We start from the raw sequence: 20668 nt of genomic DNA, 5'->3' as shown, positions 1-20668 counted from the left end.
CGCTGTTTCCAGTTGGAAAGCCCATCCAAAAAAGTTATCTACAAAATGAAATGCGGTGCAAGAACCAAGTTTATCCGACGAAACAGGGGCAAAAAGGGGCAGAAAAATAGTACAATACGTTACAGTACAGTGCGTATAATATATATATATTTTTTTTTTCTTATTATTTGTATTGTGTTCCGTCTTACACTGAAATTCAGGGTACCCCACTCTCCCTTAGAGAGAAGAACTGATCCACATCTTAAGTCGAAGACCCCCTGTATTAGGGAGTCGTGACGTCGACCAGTAGCAGACCAGCATTGTAGTGACGTATGCAGCAACGTATGGAGTGACGTATGACCGCGGTGCGACAGTCATGCACGCTCACTGACCGCCGTTTGAGAAGAGAAGTTGTATTTTTTGATGTTGTAAGGTAAAAAAAAAATGTCATAGAGAGATGACAAAAAACGTTGCTGTCCACGTCGTAAAGTGAAAGAAACGTAAGGCTGGGACGCCGTAAACAAGGGGTCCACTGTAAAGGTACTTTTGCTCAAAACTAAACCACTGTTGGTCATTCTATATCAACAAGTCATGGCATCATGTTGGGGCATTTTGGCTGCAAAAGATCTATAGCGGCAACAATTCGATCCTCCACAATCGGTGAGCTGTATGTGTGTGTAGACATGCAAGGGAGGGATAGAAGACGGTACAAGGAGGGCTGCCATAGTACAACATAAGTGGTGCGTGTATGTTGAAACGGCATGTAAAAAAAAAATGAACACATTACAACAAAATGACTTATTGCCTTATGAACTCTGCCTTCACATCGATGTTCCTTTTTTTTATTTCGGCGGCAGGCTGCATTCTGGTTGGTGAATGACAGCCGCTATGCCAAGGGCAACTTCAGCTCTAGAGTGAGAACTAGTGTCTCCCGAATAGTCATTGGATGTGAACAGGAACGAACACCCTTTAGGAAAAATTTCATTTGCAGCAAATGGGCATTGTGTTTGTGAGTATGGTGTCAGGAGCAGGGCTTGGGGCTGCAGAGACTTGGTGAGAATTAGTGACCACTCACCACACTGGCCTACTTTAATGTTGTGTGTCGTAAAGGAAAATAAAGTTTGTGCTCAAAAAGAGACACATGCCTGTTTCAGCTTTCGTACTATGGAGATCACTGAGCGTGGGGAAGAAAGGTAGGCAAGGTTTTATTAGACACATTTTATACACTTTATGTATGTGCAATGTCTGTCAATGGTCATATCCTACTTCGCAAAATACACTTATCACGGGGGTTTTCTAGTCCCCATTACGGTGAAAAACGAGGGAACGCTGTACTGTCTCTCAAGCATGTCATGTCTTTTTTTAAACTATAGGCTCATGCAACTACCACATAACTCCAAACCTCGTCTTCTGATAAGGAAACCCATGTCATGTCTTTTTAAATAGTTCATTCATACAGTACCTGTAAAGAGATGAGGGAATTTTATAGGAAGAATGACAGCCTCTTTTAGCGCTTCCTTGGCTCCTTCAAGCCCAGCCACATCATTCCATCTCACGTTTGGCTTCTCCATAACTATAGCACCTGGACATAGACATCAAAGTTAAGACTTGACTAACTTGTAGGTTTGGAACTACAAATAATTAAGTGTGGTTTGGCTGGTGAAATGGGACTGACTTGGGTTTACAGCAGAACTGGAGTTGAGAGTTGTTGTGTTTTTTTTTTTTTTACAATAAAAATTGGCCAAAATTTTGCATGTTACACAAAATCAGAAACTAACAAATGTTATAAGGCATGTGATGAAATCAACTGATGTCATTGACTGAACTTGCAAAATAAGATATTACAGCAGGTGGGTTGTTTTGGGTTCTCATTAATAATAATAATAATAATTGGGTTCTCATTAATTAATGATTAAAAAAATTAAAACAAAAACAAAAGCAAAAAAACAACGAGATTGTGTCTGTGTTCTGTTTGAACTGTAAATATTTAAAACTGAGAAAAAAAAAGCTAAAATAAAAAAATATATGATCCTCTTCCCATTTTGGGGGGGATACAGACATTCTCAGCTATGTGGCTGGTATGATAATTTGCCCAATCACCTGACCTTGGCACCCATCTGTCACAAAGAGCTTTGGAAGAGACATGTTGCCCACCGATAAGAAATAGAGCAAGCTTTATCTTTTTGATAGTGTGCATAAAAATTCTTTAGCCATTTTTTATATAGATTGTTTTTTACAAACATCAGACATGAAGCTGTGATACAAGCCACATGTGTCTTTCAATAATCCGGGCTTTAATGCCATCGTAGAACTTACTCAACTGGGCAGCTGCTCAGAGGGAAGAAATGTGTATTGAAATCTATTGGTGGACCGCCATTTTGAAAACCGACATAAAAATCTTCCTCTTTCCAAATGATTTCATTGCATTTCAAAATGTCCTGTGCAGCCTGAAAAAATTATTAATGATTTCCGGTACCCCTAAAGTTCACGCACCCATAAGTTTTTCCTGAAGCTTCTTCCTCTCTGGGTTTTCCCCTTCACTGTCACTGTCACTCCTGCACAAAATACACACACACACACACACACACACACACACACACACACACACACACACACACAAAAACACACATCAAAACTTCAGAATGTTACGATTGAACTTTAATTCAAACCAAAGAATGATTACTTACTTGTCATTGTTCTGTGATTCCTTCACAGGTTTTTTGGTAACCTGTCTGTCTTTATTTTTTAGGTAATCTTTAAGTTTCTCTGCTCTGTCTAAATACTGCAGACACTTTGCTCGAATGCTTTCCTTTGCCTTGTCACTATGGGCCTCATCTGTGGGAGCAACACATTACAGGAAACAATGAGAAAATAATTTCATGCTTGGTCCAGTGGAATGCGAACTCTGTGGGTCAATCACTGCTGCTTACACTTAATGGCATGAAGAAAATATTCCACAGCATGTTGGTAAAGACGCAATGCCTCCTCATAATTCTTAGACTTGTCTTCTTCTGTGGCTTTGGTCACAAGATCAATCGCTTTCTGACAGTGATACAGAGAAAAATAAGGGATTTATTAGACATAAATAGACATATACAGACATAAATATTCAATCCCAGCTTGGGATCTATAAAATAGTGATGTGACATTCATGAACATCACCAGGGACTCCTAATATGCCTCATCATGGTCAGTTCACACTGGCCATGGCCTCTGGTAAGAGGCTCTGCAGCGTGCAGTGCAGGACAACCAGGTTTTGTAATAACTTTGTACCCCAGGTCATGACTCCCTTTAAATCCCTAAATGGCTTGTTCATCGAGCACTTTTTTGTTTGCACTGCCTGCACAGCACCTTAGAAAGCAACTGAAGAAAGCAAGCAAGATTACAGGCTAGATTTGAAAGATGTGATAGCTTTTGTCAAAACATTTTAGATGCAGTGCACAGCACATATGCTAGCAAATGTGGGTAAAGTGTTCTGCATGGTTATATTTAATTATATTCTGAAAAGAAAGAGACATTTTTTTTGTTTACAGTAACTTTTCCCCAAATGCCAAACACAACATGCCTACTTACTACTTTTTATATTATGGAGGAGGAGGACCACCTCCTCTGTGGCACTTTTGTTAGGATGGACCCACTCAGCCAGACTGTGAGGAGGAATCTACCCAATCCTGCACTAGACACTTCCTGCCTAATATGACACAATGTGTGTGTGTGTGTGTGTGTGTGTGTGTGTGTGTGTGTGTGTGTGTGTGTGTGTGTGTGTGTTTTTAAACACTCAGTATCTACTTAACCCGTTGAGCCTGGAAGGGGGCTCCTCCCACCTGTGGTCCCTTCTGAAGGTTTCTTATTTTACCCAATTGTGGTTTTGGAGTTTTTCCTTCCCCATCTGGGAGCTTTGTTCAGGGGGATACTGTTGAAAAGAAGTCTCTTTATGACTTCTTTTTACCTGTGAAGCCCCTTGAGACTTCAGGAGATTCAGGGCTATACAAATAAACTTGATTTGATTTAATATTGTTTGCTATTTTAGAAGAAGACAAGAAAAAATATCCTATCACATATAGAAACGGTCCATTTTTCGCTAAAATTAATGTTATTTTGTTTTTTATAAAGGAGTAAGATATTACCTCAACTTTCAATGTGAGTAATTCGTTTTGGAGATACTGTATGAATGAATATTGTATTTTCCTCACAATAAGGTGCACCCAAAAGCCTGATTTTGATTTTAAAAAGCTGACGTGCGCCTCATGTGTTGACTGCATAAACTATAGTTTATGCCTAAAAAGATCCAGTTCAAACAGACCTGGCCCGAGGGTATTAAAGCCGACTCGGCCCAGCGCGATTAATTAACTTACTTTACAGGTCCAATTCAATTTTTTTTTTTTAAGGACTTAAGAGTGTGTGGCACTACAGTCATGTTTGTCGTTTATAACTTCTTTATGCTCCATCAAAATAACAGGTCAAAAATATATAATGCATGCAGAGGAAAAAAAATAAAAAGAAGGCGGCGCCACGGGTTCATCAGTGCTTGGCTCCCCACTCATATCGTTGCATGTTTTTCATTTAAATTTCCCTGACTTTCGTTTATTCATAACTTCTTTGTGCTCCATATCGAAATAGCAGCTCAAAAATATATAATGCATGCCGAGGAAAAAATTAATAAGACTGTGGCGCCATGCCTTCACCCACGCTTGGCTCCTCACTCAAAACGTTGCATGTTTCTCGTTTCAATTTCCCTGACTTTCGTTATTTGTAATTTCTCTGTACTTCATAAAGAAAGAGCGGGTTAAAATATATTTATGCATGCCGAGGAAAACATTAAAAAGACGGCAGCGCCACACTCATACCGTTGCATGTTTGTCGTTTAAATTTCCCTGACATTTGTTTATTCATAACTTCTTTGTACTCCGTATCTAAATAGCTGGTCAAAAATATATCATGCATGTCGAGGAAAAAAATAAAAAAGACGGCGGCCCCACACCCATACCACGTTTGTCGTTTAAATTTCCCCGAAATTCGTTTATTCATAACTTCTTTGTGCTCCATCTCTAAATATTGTATGAATAAAGTTTATATTCTATTAATAAAGTTTGATGACTTTGCTGATTGTTTTTAATACATTCCCTTTAGTGAAGCACCATCCCGTGGCTGCTTAATGCAACTCTATCTAGTGGATGCATCATGCAACCCCAGCCAGTACTATGGTTTCAACTATGTGCGCCTTATAATCCGATGCGCCTCATGTATGACATTTTTCAGAAACTCGGCCATTCATTGATGGTGCGCCTTATAATCCGGTGCGCCTTATAGTGCGGAAAATGTGGTAATTAATGACATTCAAAATCCCAACTTGAAATGAGCAATATGACAACGCCCCCTCAGTCTTCCATTGACATGTGGGTCGGAACAGGACAACATTTGTCCATTCAAAATTAATGTAAATACCTGGTTAAGTTTAAAAAAAAAATGGTATCAACCTGGCCCAAAATTGTATGTGAACGTCTCTGCAACTGTCCAAAATACACAAAATACAAGTCTATACGAGAGCTGCAAGCAGCTATAACTGGCCCTCGCAGACCTGAGCACGTTGAAGGATGAACAGTTCGAGGTATGAACATATTTGGGTATGAATGGATGAGTGCATATGCAAGCGAAAAGTAGAAGTCAATGTTTTAGAAAAGGTAAAAATTTCCTTAGCATTTGTTCAACGGGCTCAACTAAGTAATTGGAATCACAAAATCGGTAATACAGTCAGCCCCCGGCTTACGAGCACCCTGATTTGCGAACATTTCGCCTTACGAGCGTGGATCAGGGAGAATTTTGTCCTCCGCTTACGAGCAAACCTCTCGTCTTACGAGCATTCCGACAAACCAGCCATTGAGTATGTAGAAATGTTCTCGCCTAACTGCGTCAACATATTCAGCAGTTACGTCATCTACAATCTTTAACAGATACTTATGGCGGTAACGTGAACGCTATTGGTCTTACAACCTCACACTGACTGTCTCACTCACGGTGTCTAAATATATTACCATTTAAGTGTAGTGTTTGTACAGCTAAAGGGAAAAACAGCTGACATGAAATTAAATGTGCCGATTGCAGGACAAAGAATTGTCATTGGTTTAAATGTGTGTTTTTTTTAATTAATTGTCAATACATTCCAACCGTTTAAAAAAAAAGTGCGAATAATTATCAGTCAGTCAAGGAGACGCCAATATGCTATTGGTCGATTAAGGTCACCCGGTCTCACTCACGGAGATGCTATTGGCCGGCGTCACACGTCAATCACAGAAATGCCGATATGCTATTGGCCGAACGCCTTTATCTAGCTTGATGGGACAGGATGGAAGGAAGTAGACAAAATGAGTGAAAAACGGAATGTTTTGAAGACTTTGCAAACTTTATCTGTTAGACATAGCTTCTAAAATTACTAGCAGCGGTAAAGGAAGAAATAAGAGGATGATGTTTTAGTATCTCCGTGATTTGCACCATGACTGAAAGAGTTACTGTAACACTGTAAGAGCAATAGCCTATATGCGTTGCCGTATTAACTCAAGAGGTTAATCTCTGCACCCTGTTACGGCTGGTATTACAGTGCCATATAATGGTTGCTTGACAAAACTGCATGTCATGTTAGTCGGCGACCTCCCGACATGCTTTGGGACAGCGCCATTCTTGCAATTCTGTGAGTTGTAACCAACGGTGAACTGACGCTCGAACAAGCTTTATGTGTGGTGCCTAGTAAATACAACACACTCAACCTCCCTTCCGCCTCCACCCAGCTCAATTCACGTCGGGAAAAACAGCTGACATGAAATTAAGTGTGCCGATTGCAGGACAAAAAAATCGTCACAGGTTTAAATGTGTTTTAATCAATAAGATGTCAATACATTCCAACCGTTTAAAAAAAAAGTGCGAATAATTATCAGTCAGTCAAGGAGACGCCAATATGCTATTGGTCGATTAAGGTCACCCGGTCTCACTCACGTAGATGCTATTGGCCGGCGTCACACGTCAATCACAGAAGTGCCGATATGCTATTGGCCGAACGCCTTTATCTAGCTTGATGGCACAGCTGGTTGGGATGGAAGGAAGTCGAGAAAACCCTGACTGAAAAAGTTACTTTGACACTGTAAGACCAATAGCATATCTGATTTACCGTGTTGACGTCGAGCATTCATCTCTGCTCATCTCTGCTTATCTCAGCACAAGTCACGTCTTTCCAAAGGTAAAAGTCATTTTTCCTTTGTATTTGTTATTTAATGCAACTGTACAGTAGATTATGTCACTTAATATTAATATTTGTATACAGCGTGATGATTTTACCTAAGGCTTCTGCGCGCGTTGCACGCATTCACGAATTAACATGGGTTTGGATTGCCCGCTATACGAGCAATTCGAGATACGAGCGTAGCCGCTGAACGGATTAAGTTCGTAACCCGGGGGCCCACTGTATATTATTTTCTGCAACAAGGTGATTCCCGCACTGCACTGGAATATATGTTTGTTGATGTCTGTAGGAAATGACTTTTATTCAACATGTGAAGTCGTGACAAGATGAGATAATCTGGGTCAAACTACATCAGCATTTACTGTTATGATAAATCGTGGTAATGAGCACTGCTGTATAGGCCACGGTCATTATCAAAACATCGTAATATTTGGTGGAGGAAATTAGGCCTGTCTGAAGGCCTGTCAGAAAAAAAATCAGTGATGTTACTTCGCCAGGTTCGACAAGGTACATATAAAATAATATGTAATTGTTTTGTTTTGTTTTTTTTTGCTGCCACCATGTGGCGCCCGCACAACAAGGGAAAAAAAGTGTGTTTAGCATTGTACTCCCATGAAATGAAATTAAAAAAAAATCATCTTAGTCCAAGTACATTAAGTTTTACCGATCTGGCCAGACATCGGATATTGAGGTAGAGTAATGTCCACACCCAAATTTGAAGTAATAAAACTTAAGATACTGAATGTTACCTAGCTCAATATTCTCCTGACTAATTTTCAGTGAATTTACTGAAACCGGCCTAGCACAGAACATGAAAGTGTAAAATCTAACTTTTTTTGTCTGCCACCAGGTGTCGCTACTGGTAATTTGGAAATGTGTCATGTTGAAGATTTAGACCATCTAAATCTAAATGATACTGTCAATTTTTAGATATTTTAAAGCTTGTTCAGCTGAGTTATAGGTTATAGGTTTTTGTCACTCTGGGCGAAGGAAACATTTACCATGTTGTGAAAGCCCATCTCCATCATTTATTTCATGGGAGCGTTTTTTGGACCAGTTGTGCCTCTAAGTCAGATAATGTCCTAGGCCAGTGGTTGGCAACCCGCGGCTCTCGAGCCGCATGCGGCTCTTTAGCGGTGTCCTAGTGGCTCCCTGGAGCTTTTTCAAAAATGTTTGAAAATGAAAAAAAGATGGGGGAGAAAAATATTTTTTTTCGTTTTAATGTGGTTAATGTGACATGACAAAAAACATTATTAACGTTTTCCAATGCTGTAAAAATGTGTAGAATAAATATTACATTTCAACATTTCTGTCAACGAAGAATTACGTCATAACCTGAGACACGTGTTTCTGTTAGCAGGGCGGGATGCTAGGCAAGTGGCCGTTGTAAACAAACCGGCGGCCATGAGCCATGGATCCCAAAGGGAAAAAAGAAAAATAACTGAGGAGAACAGACAATTCAACATTTCTTGGACCAAATCATTAGCATTCGTTGCCAATGCAGAAGGATTGCCTGAATGTTTGCTCTGTAGCGAGAAGTTGTCAAATAACAAAAATAGCAATGTAGAACGACATTTTCCGGGAAGGTGTTCCACATTTACAGTCGAGTACCCAGTTGGCAATGAGAGAAAAAGTGTGATTGCATTACTTCTGCAGAAATTAGAGGAGCGCAAAAATATATTTAAGAAGTGGATTGCATCTCCAAACTCCACGACTCTTGCAAGTTTCGTTGCAACCCGGGAGATAATAAAACGTGGCAAACCGTTTACAGTTGGTGACTACATGGAGTCATTCATCAACATATCAGAACACCAATTTAAGGACTTCATAAACAAAACCGGGATAATACAAAAAAAAGACACGCCTCTCTCCGCCAAGACAGTGAGGGAAAGAACGATTAAAATGGCAGGCAACACCGATCAACAAATCAAGGACATTAATTCAGCGCCAGCATACTCAATTGCCAGTGATGTGATCGATATTGAACAGACTGCGCGTTTATGCAGGTATGTGGCTGATGTTTTGTTTTTATAGATGCAGGCTACGTTTTATTGCACTCTATTGCCCAGATAAGGGCCACGTTATGCACGTTCCATTTTGTTTTATCAAATCCTGAATAAAATCTTCTAAAATCCGCTTTATTTAATTCAATCAAAGCAATGAAACATAATTCATTAATATTGTAATTTAGTTAAACTTGAGGCGGTATCGCACAACAGAGTAGTCATGTGGTGTGTCAGGATGCGCTGCAGGAAAAATAAACATTTAATCATGAAGCCTCATTATGTATTCGTAGTTAACAATTATTTTGATTGTAGGCTAATATAACTAATATAGATACATACAGCATGTGTTGCCTTCATTACAAGGCTTTTATTTTTTTGCGGCTCCAGACATATTTGTCTTTTGTTTTTTTTGGTCCAATATGGCTCTTTCAACATTTTGGGCGAAATTGAAAGTTGATGGCATCAACAGTATAAGAGAAGGCGGCAGCAGTGGGCTGTCTTTGATTGTTATTTAGGTCTTAGGGTCCTACATTTGCCTACAAATGTTGATAGCTGTAAGATGAACCAACTGAGTTTGGCTGCAATCCTTCGGCTATAATGACATTTTTCGCTCCCACTAGGTGGCGCTCGCAGTACGACAAAAAACTGGTTACTAGGTGTGTTTTACATTGGACTCCTATCAACTATATGAAATTTAGAAAAGAAACCTTTTGGTGTTGGGGAGACACCAAACTTTGAGACAACGTAATGGCCACGCCCATCAGCAAAAAGTTGTAAAATTGGAAAACCTTTATAATTCATGCTTCAATGCTATTGTGGTCAATTTTCAGTTAATTTGCTTAAACAGGATTAGCACAGTGCAAAAATTGAATTACTAAGGTTTTTGTCATTGGTGGTAAAGGAAATTTGAATCAAGTATTTTGAAACCCCGCCCCATCATATATGTTAGCTGATCTTCACGAAAATTTGCCCAGTTGTGTCAGATAATGGAGAAATGTGATCAAATGTGAAGTTGATCGGGTCAAGGGTTTTGGTGCCGAAAAATGTACAAAATTAGGCCAAATGCTACATTCAACAATTGATAACTCTGGTTCTGTGCATCCTAACATATGGCGCTCTATGATGTTTTTGTAGGTCTTGAGGTCTTACATATACATAAAAAATTTCATAGCTCTAGGTCAAACGCGTCAGAACTGACTCTCATTTTATGATCACCTGGGCTCAATTACAGTAAGTTTAGATGACTTGAGCAAACTCCGAATTTGGGGTTGCATACAGACAACCCACTTTATCACAAAGTCATAAAATTTGGATACCTTTAATCTCTAAGTCTCGATGCTATTCGGACAAATCTTCAGTACATTTACTATGACGGGCTTAGCACAACATATGAAAGTTTAAAAATTGACATTTTTGTCTGTGACTAGGTGGCGCTATCATTAAGTGGATAATCAACCATGCAGGTATTTTAAAGCTATGATGAGTAAATTATCTGTAAAGTTTCAGAATTTTTAAAGCTTGAACATTGGAGTTATTAGGGTTTTTGTTGCTCATGGCAAACAAAATTTGAGTGTGAAACACGTATTTTGAAGCCCCACCCCCATCATAAATGTAGGCCGATCTTCACGAAATTTTTCCCAAGTGTTCCCCTATGTTAGATAATGGGGCACGCCAAATGTAAAGTTGATTGGGTCAATTCCTGTAAAGTTTCAGATTTTTTTTTAAGCTTGCAAATTTGAGTTATTAGGGTTTTTGTTGCTCCTGGCGAACAAAATTTGAGTTTCAAACACGTATTTTGAAGCCCGACCCCCATCATATATGTTGGCCGATCTTCACGAAATTTTGCCTAAGTGTTCCCCTATGTAAGATAATGGGGCACACCAAATCTGAATTTGATCGGGTCAAGGGTTTCGGTACCGAAAAATTTAGAAAATCGGGCCAAATGCTACATTCAATAATTGATAACTCTGGTTCTGTACATCCTAACATATGGCGCTCTATAATGTTTTTGTAGGTCTTGAGGTCCTACATATGCATAAAAAATTTCATAGCTCTAGGTCAAACGAGTCGGAAGGGGCTGCCGTTTGAAGGATCATCTGGGCTAAATTACAGCAAGTTTTGCTGATGTGGGCAAACTCTGACTTTGAGGTGGTGTAGAGACCACCCCCTTTATCACAAAGTCGTAAAATTTGGAAACCCGTATCTCTTAAGTATTGATGCTATTAGGGCAAAATTTCAATTCATTTACTTTTACAGGCTTAGCACAACATATAAAAGTTTAAAAATTGACATTTTTGTCTGTGACTAGGTGGCGCTATGATTAAGTTGATATTCAACCATGTAAATATTTTAAAGTTTTCACTAGTAAAATTCCTGTAAAGTTTCAGATTTTTTCAAGCTTGCACATTGGAGTTATTAGGGTTTTGTTGCTCATGGCTAACGAAATTTGAGTTTGAAACACGTATTTTGAAGCCCCACCCTCATCATATATGATAGCCGATCTTCACAAAATTTTGCCTAAGTGTTCCCCATTGTCAGTTAATGGGGCACGCCAAATGTGAAGTTGATCGGGTCAAGGGTTTCGGTACCGAAAAATGTAGAAAATCGGGTCAAATGCCACATTCAATAGTTAATAACTCTGGCTCTGTACATCCCAACACATGGCGCTATATAATGTTTTTGTAGGTCTTGAGGTCCTACATATGCATAAAAAATTTTGTAGCTCTAGGTCAAACGGGTCAGAAGGGCCTGCCGTTTGAAGGATCATCTGGGCTAAATTACACCAACTTTTGCTGATTTGGGCAAACTCCGACTTTTAGTTGGCATACAGACCACCCCCCTAATCACAAAGTCGTAAAATTTGAAGACCCATTTTCTCTAAGTCTCGATGCTATTTGTACAAATTTTCAGTCCATTTACTCTTTTGGGCTTTGCACAATACATGAAAGTTAAAAAAAAATGACATTTTTGTCTGTAACTAGGTGGCGCTGTTAATAATTTTAAAATTTATCATGCAGTTATTTTAAGGACATAACTAGAAAATTTTCTGTAAAGTGTCAGATTTTTTGAAGCTTGCACATTGGAGTTATTAAATTTTTTGTTGCTCATGGCGAAGGAAATTTGACACACATAATTTAAAGCCCCGCCCCCATCATATATGTTGGCCGATCTTCACGAAATTTCACCCAAACATGGCCCTAAGCGTGATTATGGAGCACATCAAATTTACAGTTGATCGGCCTAATTGTTTAGGAGCTATTAAGAAGAATTTGCTACCTGCAAACATCCAAAAATGGTCCAAAAAGGCACATAAAAAAATTCATATCTCTGGTTCTGTACATCCTAGCATATGGCGTTCTATAACTTTTTTGTAGGTCTTCAGGTGCTATATAGGCCTAAAAAATTTCAAAGCTCTAAGTGAAACTGGCCGTGACCCCGGAGAAGTGTTCGACTCTAGGTGGCGCTAAAAATCAATTTTTTAGATTTTATGTATAAAAACACCAAAATACCTAATTTTACAGCAGGCCCGATGAGTGTGCAAATTTGGGTGACTTTTCATGCATGTTTAGGCCCTCACATTTGCGATTTACTTTGGAGAAGAATAATAATAACTAGAGCTGCAAGCAGCTATAAAGGGCCCTCGCAGACCTGTGCACGTTGGGGTATTAACAGGTCGGGGTATGAACAAGGACTACGAACGATGAAAAATTAGTTGTAGATCCCTTCAGTGCAGGACTATTACCAAATATGTAAAATTTAGACAAGGTGGGACAATGTGTGTGGAGTTACTGCAGCTTTTATTGTTCCAATTTTGTGACTTTCAATGCCATATAGGCCACACCCACTGTCGAAACATTGTACTCATATGTGGGGGGCATAAGGCATGGCCACTGGCTTTTCAGAACACATTTTAAGGATATCACTTTAAGGGGCTCAGCAGAGTACATAAAAACATTAAGGATTTGCTATATATTTTGCTGCCACTAGGTGGCGCTCGTACTATGATAAAAAATAGGCTTGTAGGTGTGTTTCACATTGGACTCCCATCCCATATATGAAGTTTTGCAAACATCAGATCATCTAGGTCCAATTACAGCAACTTTTACCGTTTTGGGGAGACACCAGACTTTGAGTTTGCATAGAGGCCACGCCCTTTATTGAAAAGTCATAAAAGTTGAGAACCTTAATGTTCCAATGTGTCATAGCTTTTCTGACCATTTTTGAGTTCATTTAGTCAAACAGGCATTTCACAGTACATAAAAGTATAAAAAATGAGATTTTTGTCCGCCACTGGGTGGCGCTGTAAATGATTTGAAAGTTTATCACATAGCTGTATTATTGCATTACTTTTAAAGGCCCAGGAAAGTTTCAGATGGTTTGAAGCTGTCATAGCTGAGTTATTAAGATTTTTGTCACTCTTGGAGAAGGAAGTATTAAACATAATTTGAAGCTCCGCCGCCATCTTTTATGTCAAGAGATCTTCACGATATTTGGACTATGTGTGCCCCTCAGTTGGATAATGATTCATGCCAAAGTTGAAGGTAATGGGGTGAATCGTTTAAGAGAAAAAGGCACTAGTTTGAGACCAGCTAATGTCTAAGAATGGGACAAAACTGCACATTAAAGAAATTCATAACAATTTTTCTGTACATCCTAGCACATCACTTCTATTGACTTTTTTGTAGGTCTTGCAGTCCTTCATTTGCCTACAAAGTTTCATAGCTGTAGGTCAAACCAAACAGGATTGACTGTAATCTTTCGACTAATGACATTTTTTCTAGCCACTAGGTGGCGCTAGCTTTAAACTGGAATATATTTTTGTCGATATGTTCAGGAGAATATTATCATCCAATGTGTGAAATTGTGAGAAGATCAGATCATCTGGGTCAAATTACAGCAACTTTTACTGGACAGATAAAGCTTCGGAATGAAAATGGTCGTAGAGACCACGCCCATTATCGAAACTTCGTAAAATTTGGTGGAGGTCAGCAGGGCTGTCTAGAGGCTTTGCAGACTTAATATCAGCGATATTACATCAAAGGGCTCAGCTAAACACATAAAAACGTTTAAAAAATGCTATATTTTTGGCTGCCACTAGGTGGCGCTCGCACTATAACAAAAAATACGTTGATAGGTGTATTCCGCATTGGAAACCCATCAAATATATGAAGTTTAGAAAAGATAAGACCATCTGGGACCAAACACAGCAACTTTGTTCGTTTTGGCGAGACATCAGACTGACATTTTTGTTTGCCACTAGATGGCCTTATAAGCAATTGAATATTTTTTTAAACACTTGTGTTAAGGACTTGAGTCTCCATGTGTCTGTGAAGTTTCAGATTTTTCTAAGCTTGTAAAGCTGAGTTATAAAGGTTTGTTTCACATGTGGCAAAGTAATCATCAAAGGCATAATATAAAGCCCCGCCCCCAACATATTTGATGGCGGATCATCACAAAAATTTGAACAATTGTGCCTCACAGTCACATAAAACATCACAGCAAATTTGAAGTCGATCGGGTCAAGCGTTTGGGAGAAAAAAGGAGCAGTTCGGGACCTGCAAATGAGCAAAAACGGGCCAAAAGTGCACATTCAAAAATTCATAACTCTCTTTCTGTACATCTGAGCATATGGCTCGCGCTGACTTTTTTGTAGGGCTCGAGGTCCTACATAAGGCTACAAACTTTTGGAGCTCTAAGTCAAATGGGCCGGGAGTGAGAGGCTATTTTCCACTCATAAGGCCATTTTGGGGCCAATTACAGCCACTTTTTTCGTTTTGGCGAGTCATCTGACTTTGAGGTGGCGTGCAGACTACGCCCATTATCGAAAAGTCGTAAAATTTTAAAACCCTATTATTCCATGTCTTAATGATATTCTGACCAATTTTCATTTGTTTTACTCAAACAGACTGAGCACCATACATGAAAGTGTAAAAAATGACATTTTAATCAACCACTAGGCGGCGCTAGTAGGTATTTTGAAAAACTTTTTTTAAAGGTGTTAAAGACATAAGTTTCCATGTGTCTATGAAGTTTTAGATTTTTTTAAGCTAGTATATCAAAGTTATTAAGGTTTTTGTCCCTCTTGGCGAAGGAAAAATTGAACACATAATTTGAAGCCACGCCCCTATCATATATGTCAGCGGATCTGCACCAAATTTTGCCCACTTATGCCCCTATGTGTGAATATGGACCACAGCAAATTTGAAGGCGATTGAGTAAAGCGTTTAGGAGAAACAAGGAGCAGTTTGGGACCTGCAAACGTGCAAAAATGGGCCAAAAATGCACATTCAAAAAATCATAACTCTTTTTCTGTACATCTGAGCACATGGCTCGCGCTGACTTTTTTGTAGGTCTCTAGGTCCTACATATGCCAAAAAATTTTCGTAGCTCTAGGTCAAACGGGCCGGGACCAGGTGAACTTTTTCGACCTTAGGTGGCGCTGCAGAGCCATTTTTTTTGCATTTTTTTGGAAAACACAAAAATATCCAATTTTTCACCGGGCCCGACAAATGTGCAAATTTTGGTGACTTTTCGTGCATGTTTAGGCCCTCAAAAATGGAAAAGCGCTGCACAGTAAATAATAATAATAACTAGAGCTGCAAGCAGCTATAAAGGGCCCTCGCAGACCTGTGCACGTTGGGGTATGAACAGGTCGGGGTATGAACAAGGACTATGAACAATGAAATAGTAGTTGTAGATGTTTTCAGTGCAGGACTCTTACCAAATATGTAAAATTTAGACAAGGTGGGACAATGTGGGTGGAGTTACTGCAGCTTTTATTGTTCCAATTTTGTGACTTTCAATGCCATATAGGCCACACCCACTGTCGAAACATCGTACTGATTTGTGGAGGGCATAAGGCGTGGCCACTGGCTTTTCAGAAAACATTTAAGGGATATCACTTCAAGGGGCTCAGCAGAGTACATAAAAACATTAAGGATTTGCTATATTTTTTGCTGCCACTAGGTGGCGCTCGTACTATGATAAAAAATAGGCTTGTAGGTGTGTTTCACATTGGACTCCCATCCCATATACGAAGTTTTAAAAATATCAGATCATCTAGGTCCAATTTTAGCACCTTTTACCGTTTTGGCGAGACATCGGATTTTGAGTTGGCATAGAGGCCACGCCCTTTATTGAAAAGTCATAAAAGTTGAGAACCTTAATGTTCCAATGTGTCATAGCTTTTCCGACCATTTTTGAGTTCATTTCGTCAAACAGGCATTTCACAGTACATAAAAGTATAAAAAATGAGACTTTTGTCCGCCACTGAGTGGCGCTGTAAATGATTTGAAAGTTTATCACATAGCTGTATTATTGCATGACTTTTAAAGTCCCAGGAAAGTTTCAGATGGTTTGAAGCTGTCATAGCTGAGTTATTAATATTTTTGTCACTCTTGGCGAAGGAAGTATTAAACATAATTTGAAGCTCCGCCCCCATCTTTTCTGTCAAGAGATCTTCACGATATTTGGACTATGTGTGCCCCTCAGTTGGATAATGATTCATGCCAAAGTTGAAGGTAATGGGGTGAATCGTTTAAGAGAAAAAGGCACTAGTTTGAGACCAGCTAATGTCTAAGAATGGGACAAAACTGCACATTAAAAAAATTCATAACAATTTTTCTGTACATCCTTGCACATCACTTCTATTGACTTTTTTGTAGGACTTACAGTCCTTCATTTGCCTACAAAGTTTCATAGCTGTAGGTCAAACCAAACAGGATTGACTGTAATCTTTCGACTAATGACATTTTTTGCAGCCACTAGGTGGCGCTAGCTTTAAACTGGAATATATTTTTGTCAATATGTTCAGGGGAATATTTTTATCCAATGTGTGAAATTGTGAGAAGATCAGATCATCTGGGTCAAATTACAGCAACTTTTACTGGACAGATAAAGCTTGGGAATGAAAATGGTCATAGAGGCCACGCCCGTTATCGAAACTTCGTAAAATTTGGTGGAGGTCAGCATGGCTATCTAGAGGCTTTTCAGACTTAATTTCAGCGATATTACTTCAAAGGGCTCAGCTAAACACATAAAAACGTTTAAAAAATGCTATATTTTTGGCTGCCACTAGGTGGCGCTCGCACTATAACAAAAAATACGTAGATAGGTGTATTCCGCATTGGAAACCCATCAAATATATGAAGTTTAGAAAAGATAAGACCATCTGGGACCAAACACAGCAACTTTGTTCGTTTTGGCAAGACATCAGACTGACATTTTTGTTTGCCACTAGATGGCCTTATAAGCAATTGAAGATTTTTTTAAACACTTGTGTTAAGGGCTTAAGTCTTCATGTGTATGTGAAGTTTCAGATTTTTCTAAGCTTGTAAAGCTGAGTTATAAAGGTTTGTTTCACATGTGGCAAAGTAATCATCAAAGGCATAATAGAAAGCCCCGCCCCCAACATATTTGATGGCGGATCATCACAAAAATTTGAACAATTGTGCCTCACAGTCAGATAAAACATCACAGCAAATTTGAAGTCGATCGGGTCAAGCGTTTGGGAGAAAAAAGGAGCAGTTCGGGACCTGCAAATGAGCAAAAACGGGCCAAAAGTGCACATTCAAAAATTCATAACTCTCTTTCTGTACATCTGAGCACATGGCTCGCGCTGACTTTTTTGTAGGGCTCGAGGTCCTACATAAGGCTACAAATTTTTGGAGCTCTAGGTCAAACGGGCCGGGAGTGAGAGGCTATTTTCCACTCATAAGGCCATTTTGGGGCCAATTACAGCCACTTTTTTCGTTTTGGCGAGTCATCTGACTTTGAGGTGGCGTGCAGACTACGCCCATTATCGAAAAGTCGTAAAATTTTAAAACCTTAATATTCCATGTCTTAATGATATTCTGACCAATTTTCATTTGTTTTACTCAAACAGACTGAGAACAATACATGAAAGTGTAAAAAATGACATTTTAATCAACCACTAGGCGGCGCAAGTAGGTATTAAAAAAAACTCTTTTTAAAGGTGTTAAAGACATAAGTTTCCATGTGTCTATGAAGTTTTAGATTTTTTTAAGCTAGTACATCAAAGTTATTAAGGTTTGTGTCCCTCTTGGCGAAGGAAAAATTGAACACATAATTTGAAGCCACGCCCCTATCATATATGTCAGCGGATCTGCACGAAATTTTGCCCACTTGTGCCCCTATGTGTGAATATGGACCACAGCAAATTTAAAGGCGATTGAGTAAAGCGTTTAGGAGAAACAAGGAGCAGTTTGGGACCTGCAAACGTGCAAAAATGGGCCAAAAATGCACATTCAAAAAATCATAACTCTTTTTCTGTACATCTGAGCACATGGCTCGCGCTGACTTTTTTGTAGGTCTCTAGGTCCTACATATGCCTAAACATTTTTGTAGCTCTAGGTCAAACGGGCCGGGACCAGGTGCACTTTTTCGACCTTAGTTGGCGCTGCAGAGCCATTTTTTTTGCATTGTTTTGGGAAACACAAAAATATCCAATTTTTCACCGGGCCCGACAAATGTGCAAATTTTGGTGACTTTTCGTGCATGTTTAGGCCCTCAAAAATGGAAAAGCGCTGCACAGTAAATAATAATAATAATAATAATAATAACTAGAGCTGCAAGCAGCTATAAAGGGCCCTCGCAGACCTGTGCACGTTGGGGTATGAACAGGCCGGGGTATGAACAAGGAGTATGAACGATGAAAACTTAGTTGTAGATGACTTCAGTGCAGGACTCTTACCAAATATGTAAAATTTAGACAAGGTGGGACAATTTGGGTTGAGTTACTGCAGCTATTATTGTTACAGTTTTGTGACTCTCAATGCCGTATGGGCCACACCCACTGTGGAAACATCGTACTCATTTGTGGAGGGCATAAGGCATGGCCCCTGGCTTTTCAGAAAACATTTAAGGGATATCACTTCAAGGGGCTCAGCAGAGTACATAAAAACGTTAAGGATTTGCTATATTTTTTTCTGCCACTAGGTGGCGCTCGTACTATGATAAAAAATAGGCTTGTAGTTGTGTTTCACATTGGACTCCCATCCCATATACGAAGTTTTAAAAATATCAGATCGTCTAGGTCCAATTACAGCAACTTTTACCGTTTTCGCGAGACATCGAATTTTGAGTTGGCATAGAGGCCACGCCCTTCATTGAAAAGTCATAAAAGTTGAGAACCTTAATGTTCCAATGTGTCATAGCTTTTCTGACCATTTTTGAGTTCATTTAGTCAAACAGGCATTTCACAGTTTATAAAAGTATAAAAAATGAGATGTTAGTCCGCCACTGGGTGGCGCTGTAAATGATTTGAAAGTTTATCACATAGCTGTATTATTGCATGACTTTTAAAGTCCCAGGAAAGTTTCAGATGTTTTGAAGTTGTCATAGCTGAGTTATTAAGATTTTTGTCACTCATGGCGAAGGAAGTATTAAACATAATTTGAAGCTCCGCCCCCATCTTTTATGTCAAGAGATCCTCACGATATTTGGACTATGTGTGCCCCTCAGTTGGATAATGATTCATGCCAAAGTTGAAGGTAATGGGGTTAATCGTTTAAGAGAAAAAGGCACTAGTTTGAGACCATCTAATGTCTAAGAATGGGAAAAAACTGCACATTAAAAAAATTCATAACAATTTTTCTGTACATCCTAGCACATCACTTCTATTGACATTGTTGTAGGTCTTACAGTCCTTCATTAGCCTACAAAGTTTCATAGCTGTAGGTCAAACCAAACAGGATTGACTGTAATCTTTCGACTAATGACTTTTTTTGCAGCCACTAGGTGGCGCTAGCTTTAAACTGGAATATATTTTTGTCGCTATGTTCAGGAGAATATTTTTATCCAATGTGTGAAATTGTGAGAAGATCAGATCATCTGGGTCAAATTACAGCAACTTTTACTGGACAGATAAAGCTTCGGAATGAAAATGGTCACAGAGGCCACGCCCATTATCGAAACTTCGTAAAATTTAATGGAGGTCAGCAAGGCTCTCTAGAGGCTTGTCAGACCTAATTTCAGCAATATTACTTCAAAGGGCTCAGCTAAACACATAAAAACGTTTAAAAAATGCTATATTTTTGGCTGCCACTAGGTGGCGCTCACTCTATAGCAAAAAATAAGTTGATAGGTGTATTCCGCATTGGAAATCCATCAAATATGTAATGTTTAGAAAAGATAAGACCATCTTGGTCCAAATACAGCAATTTTGTTCGTTTTCGCGAGAAATCAGACTGACATTTTTGTTTGCCACTAGGTGGCCTTATAAGCAATTTAAGATTTTTGTAAACACATGTGTTAAGGGCTTGAGTCTTCATGTGTCTGTGAAGTTTCAGATTTTTCCAAGCTTGGAAAGCTGAGTTATAAAGGTTTGTTTCACATGTGGCAAAGTAATCATCAAAGGCTTAATATGAAGCCCCGCCCCCAACATATTTCTTGGCGGATCGTCACGAAAATTTGAACAATTGTGCCTCACAGT

At 39.1% G+C, this 20668-nt stretch overlaps 1 protein-coding gene across 5 annotated transcripts in view; it reads right to left on the bottom strand.

The window, feature by feature from the left end:
* vps4a (vacuolar protein sorting 4 homolog A) overlaps positions 1-20668 on the bottom strand; it is an 86855-nt gene that overhangs the window by 42148 nt on the left and 24039 nt on the right. For all 5 annotated transcript variants that reach the window (XM_088417688.1, XM_088417690.1, XM_088417692.1 and 2 more), the window contains 4 exons: positions 2910-3021; positions 2667-2814; positions 2473-2534; positions 1442-1561 (listed from right to left, as the gene is read on the bottom strand). In XM_088417688.1, coding sequence (XP_088273814.1) covers positions 1442-1561; positions 2473-2534; positions 2667-2814; positions 2910-3021 — 442 coding nt within the window. The remainder of the gene's footprint in view (positions 1-1441; positions 1562-2472; positions 2535-2666; positions 2815-2909; positions 3022-20668) is intronic.

The sequence above is a fragment of the Hippichthys cyanospilos genome, chromosome 6, assembly GCF_059441005.1.
Source record: "Hippichthys cyanospilos isolate Australia breed blue-spotted pipefish chromosome 6, RoL_Hcya_1.0, whole genome shotgun sequence".
NCBI lineage: Eukaryota > Metazoa > Chordata > Actinopteri > Syngnathiformes > Syngnathidae > Hippichthys > Hippichthys cyanospilos.
Note: the sequence above shows the minus strand (reverse complement) of the source record. Positions and strands in the feature narration are given on the sequence as shown.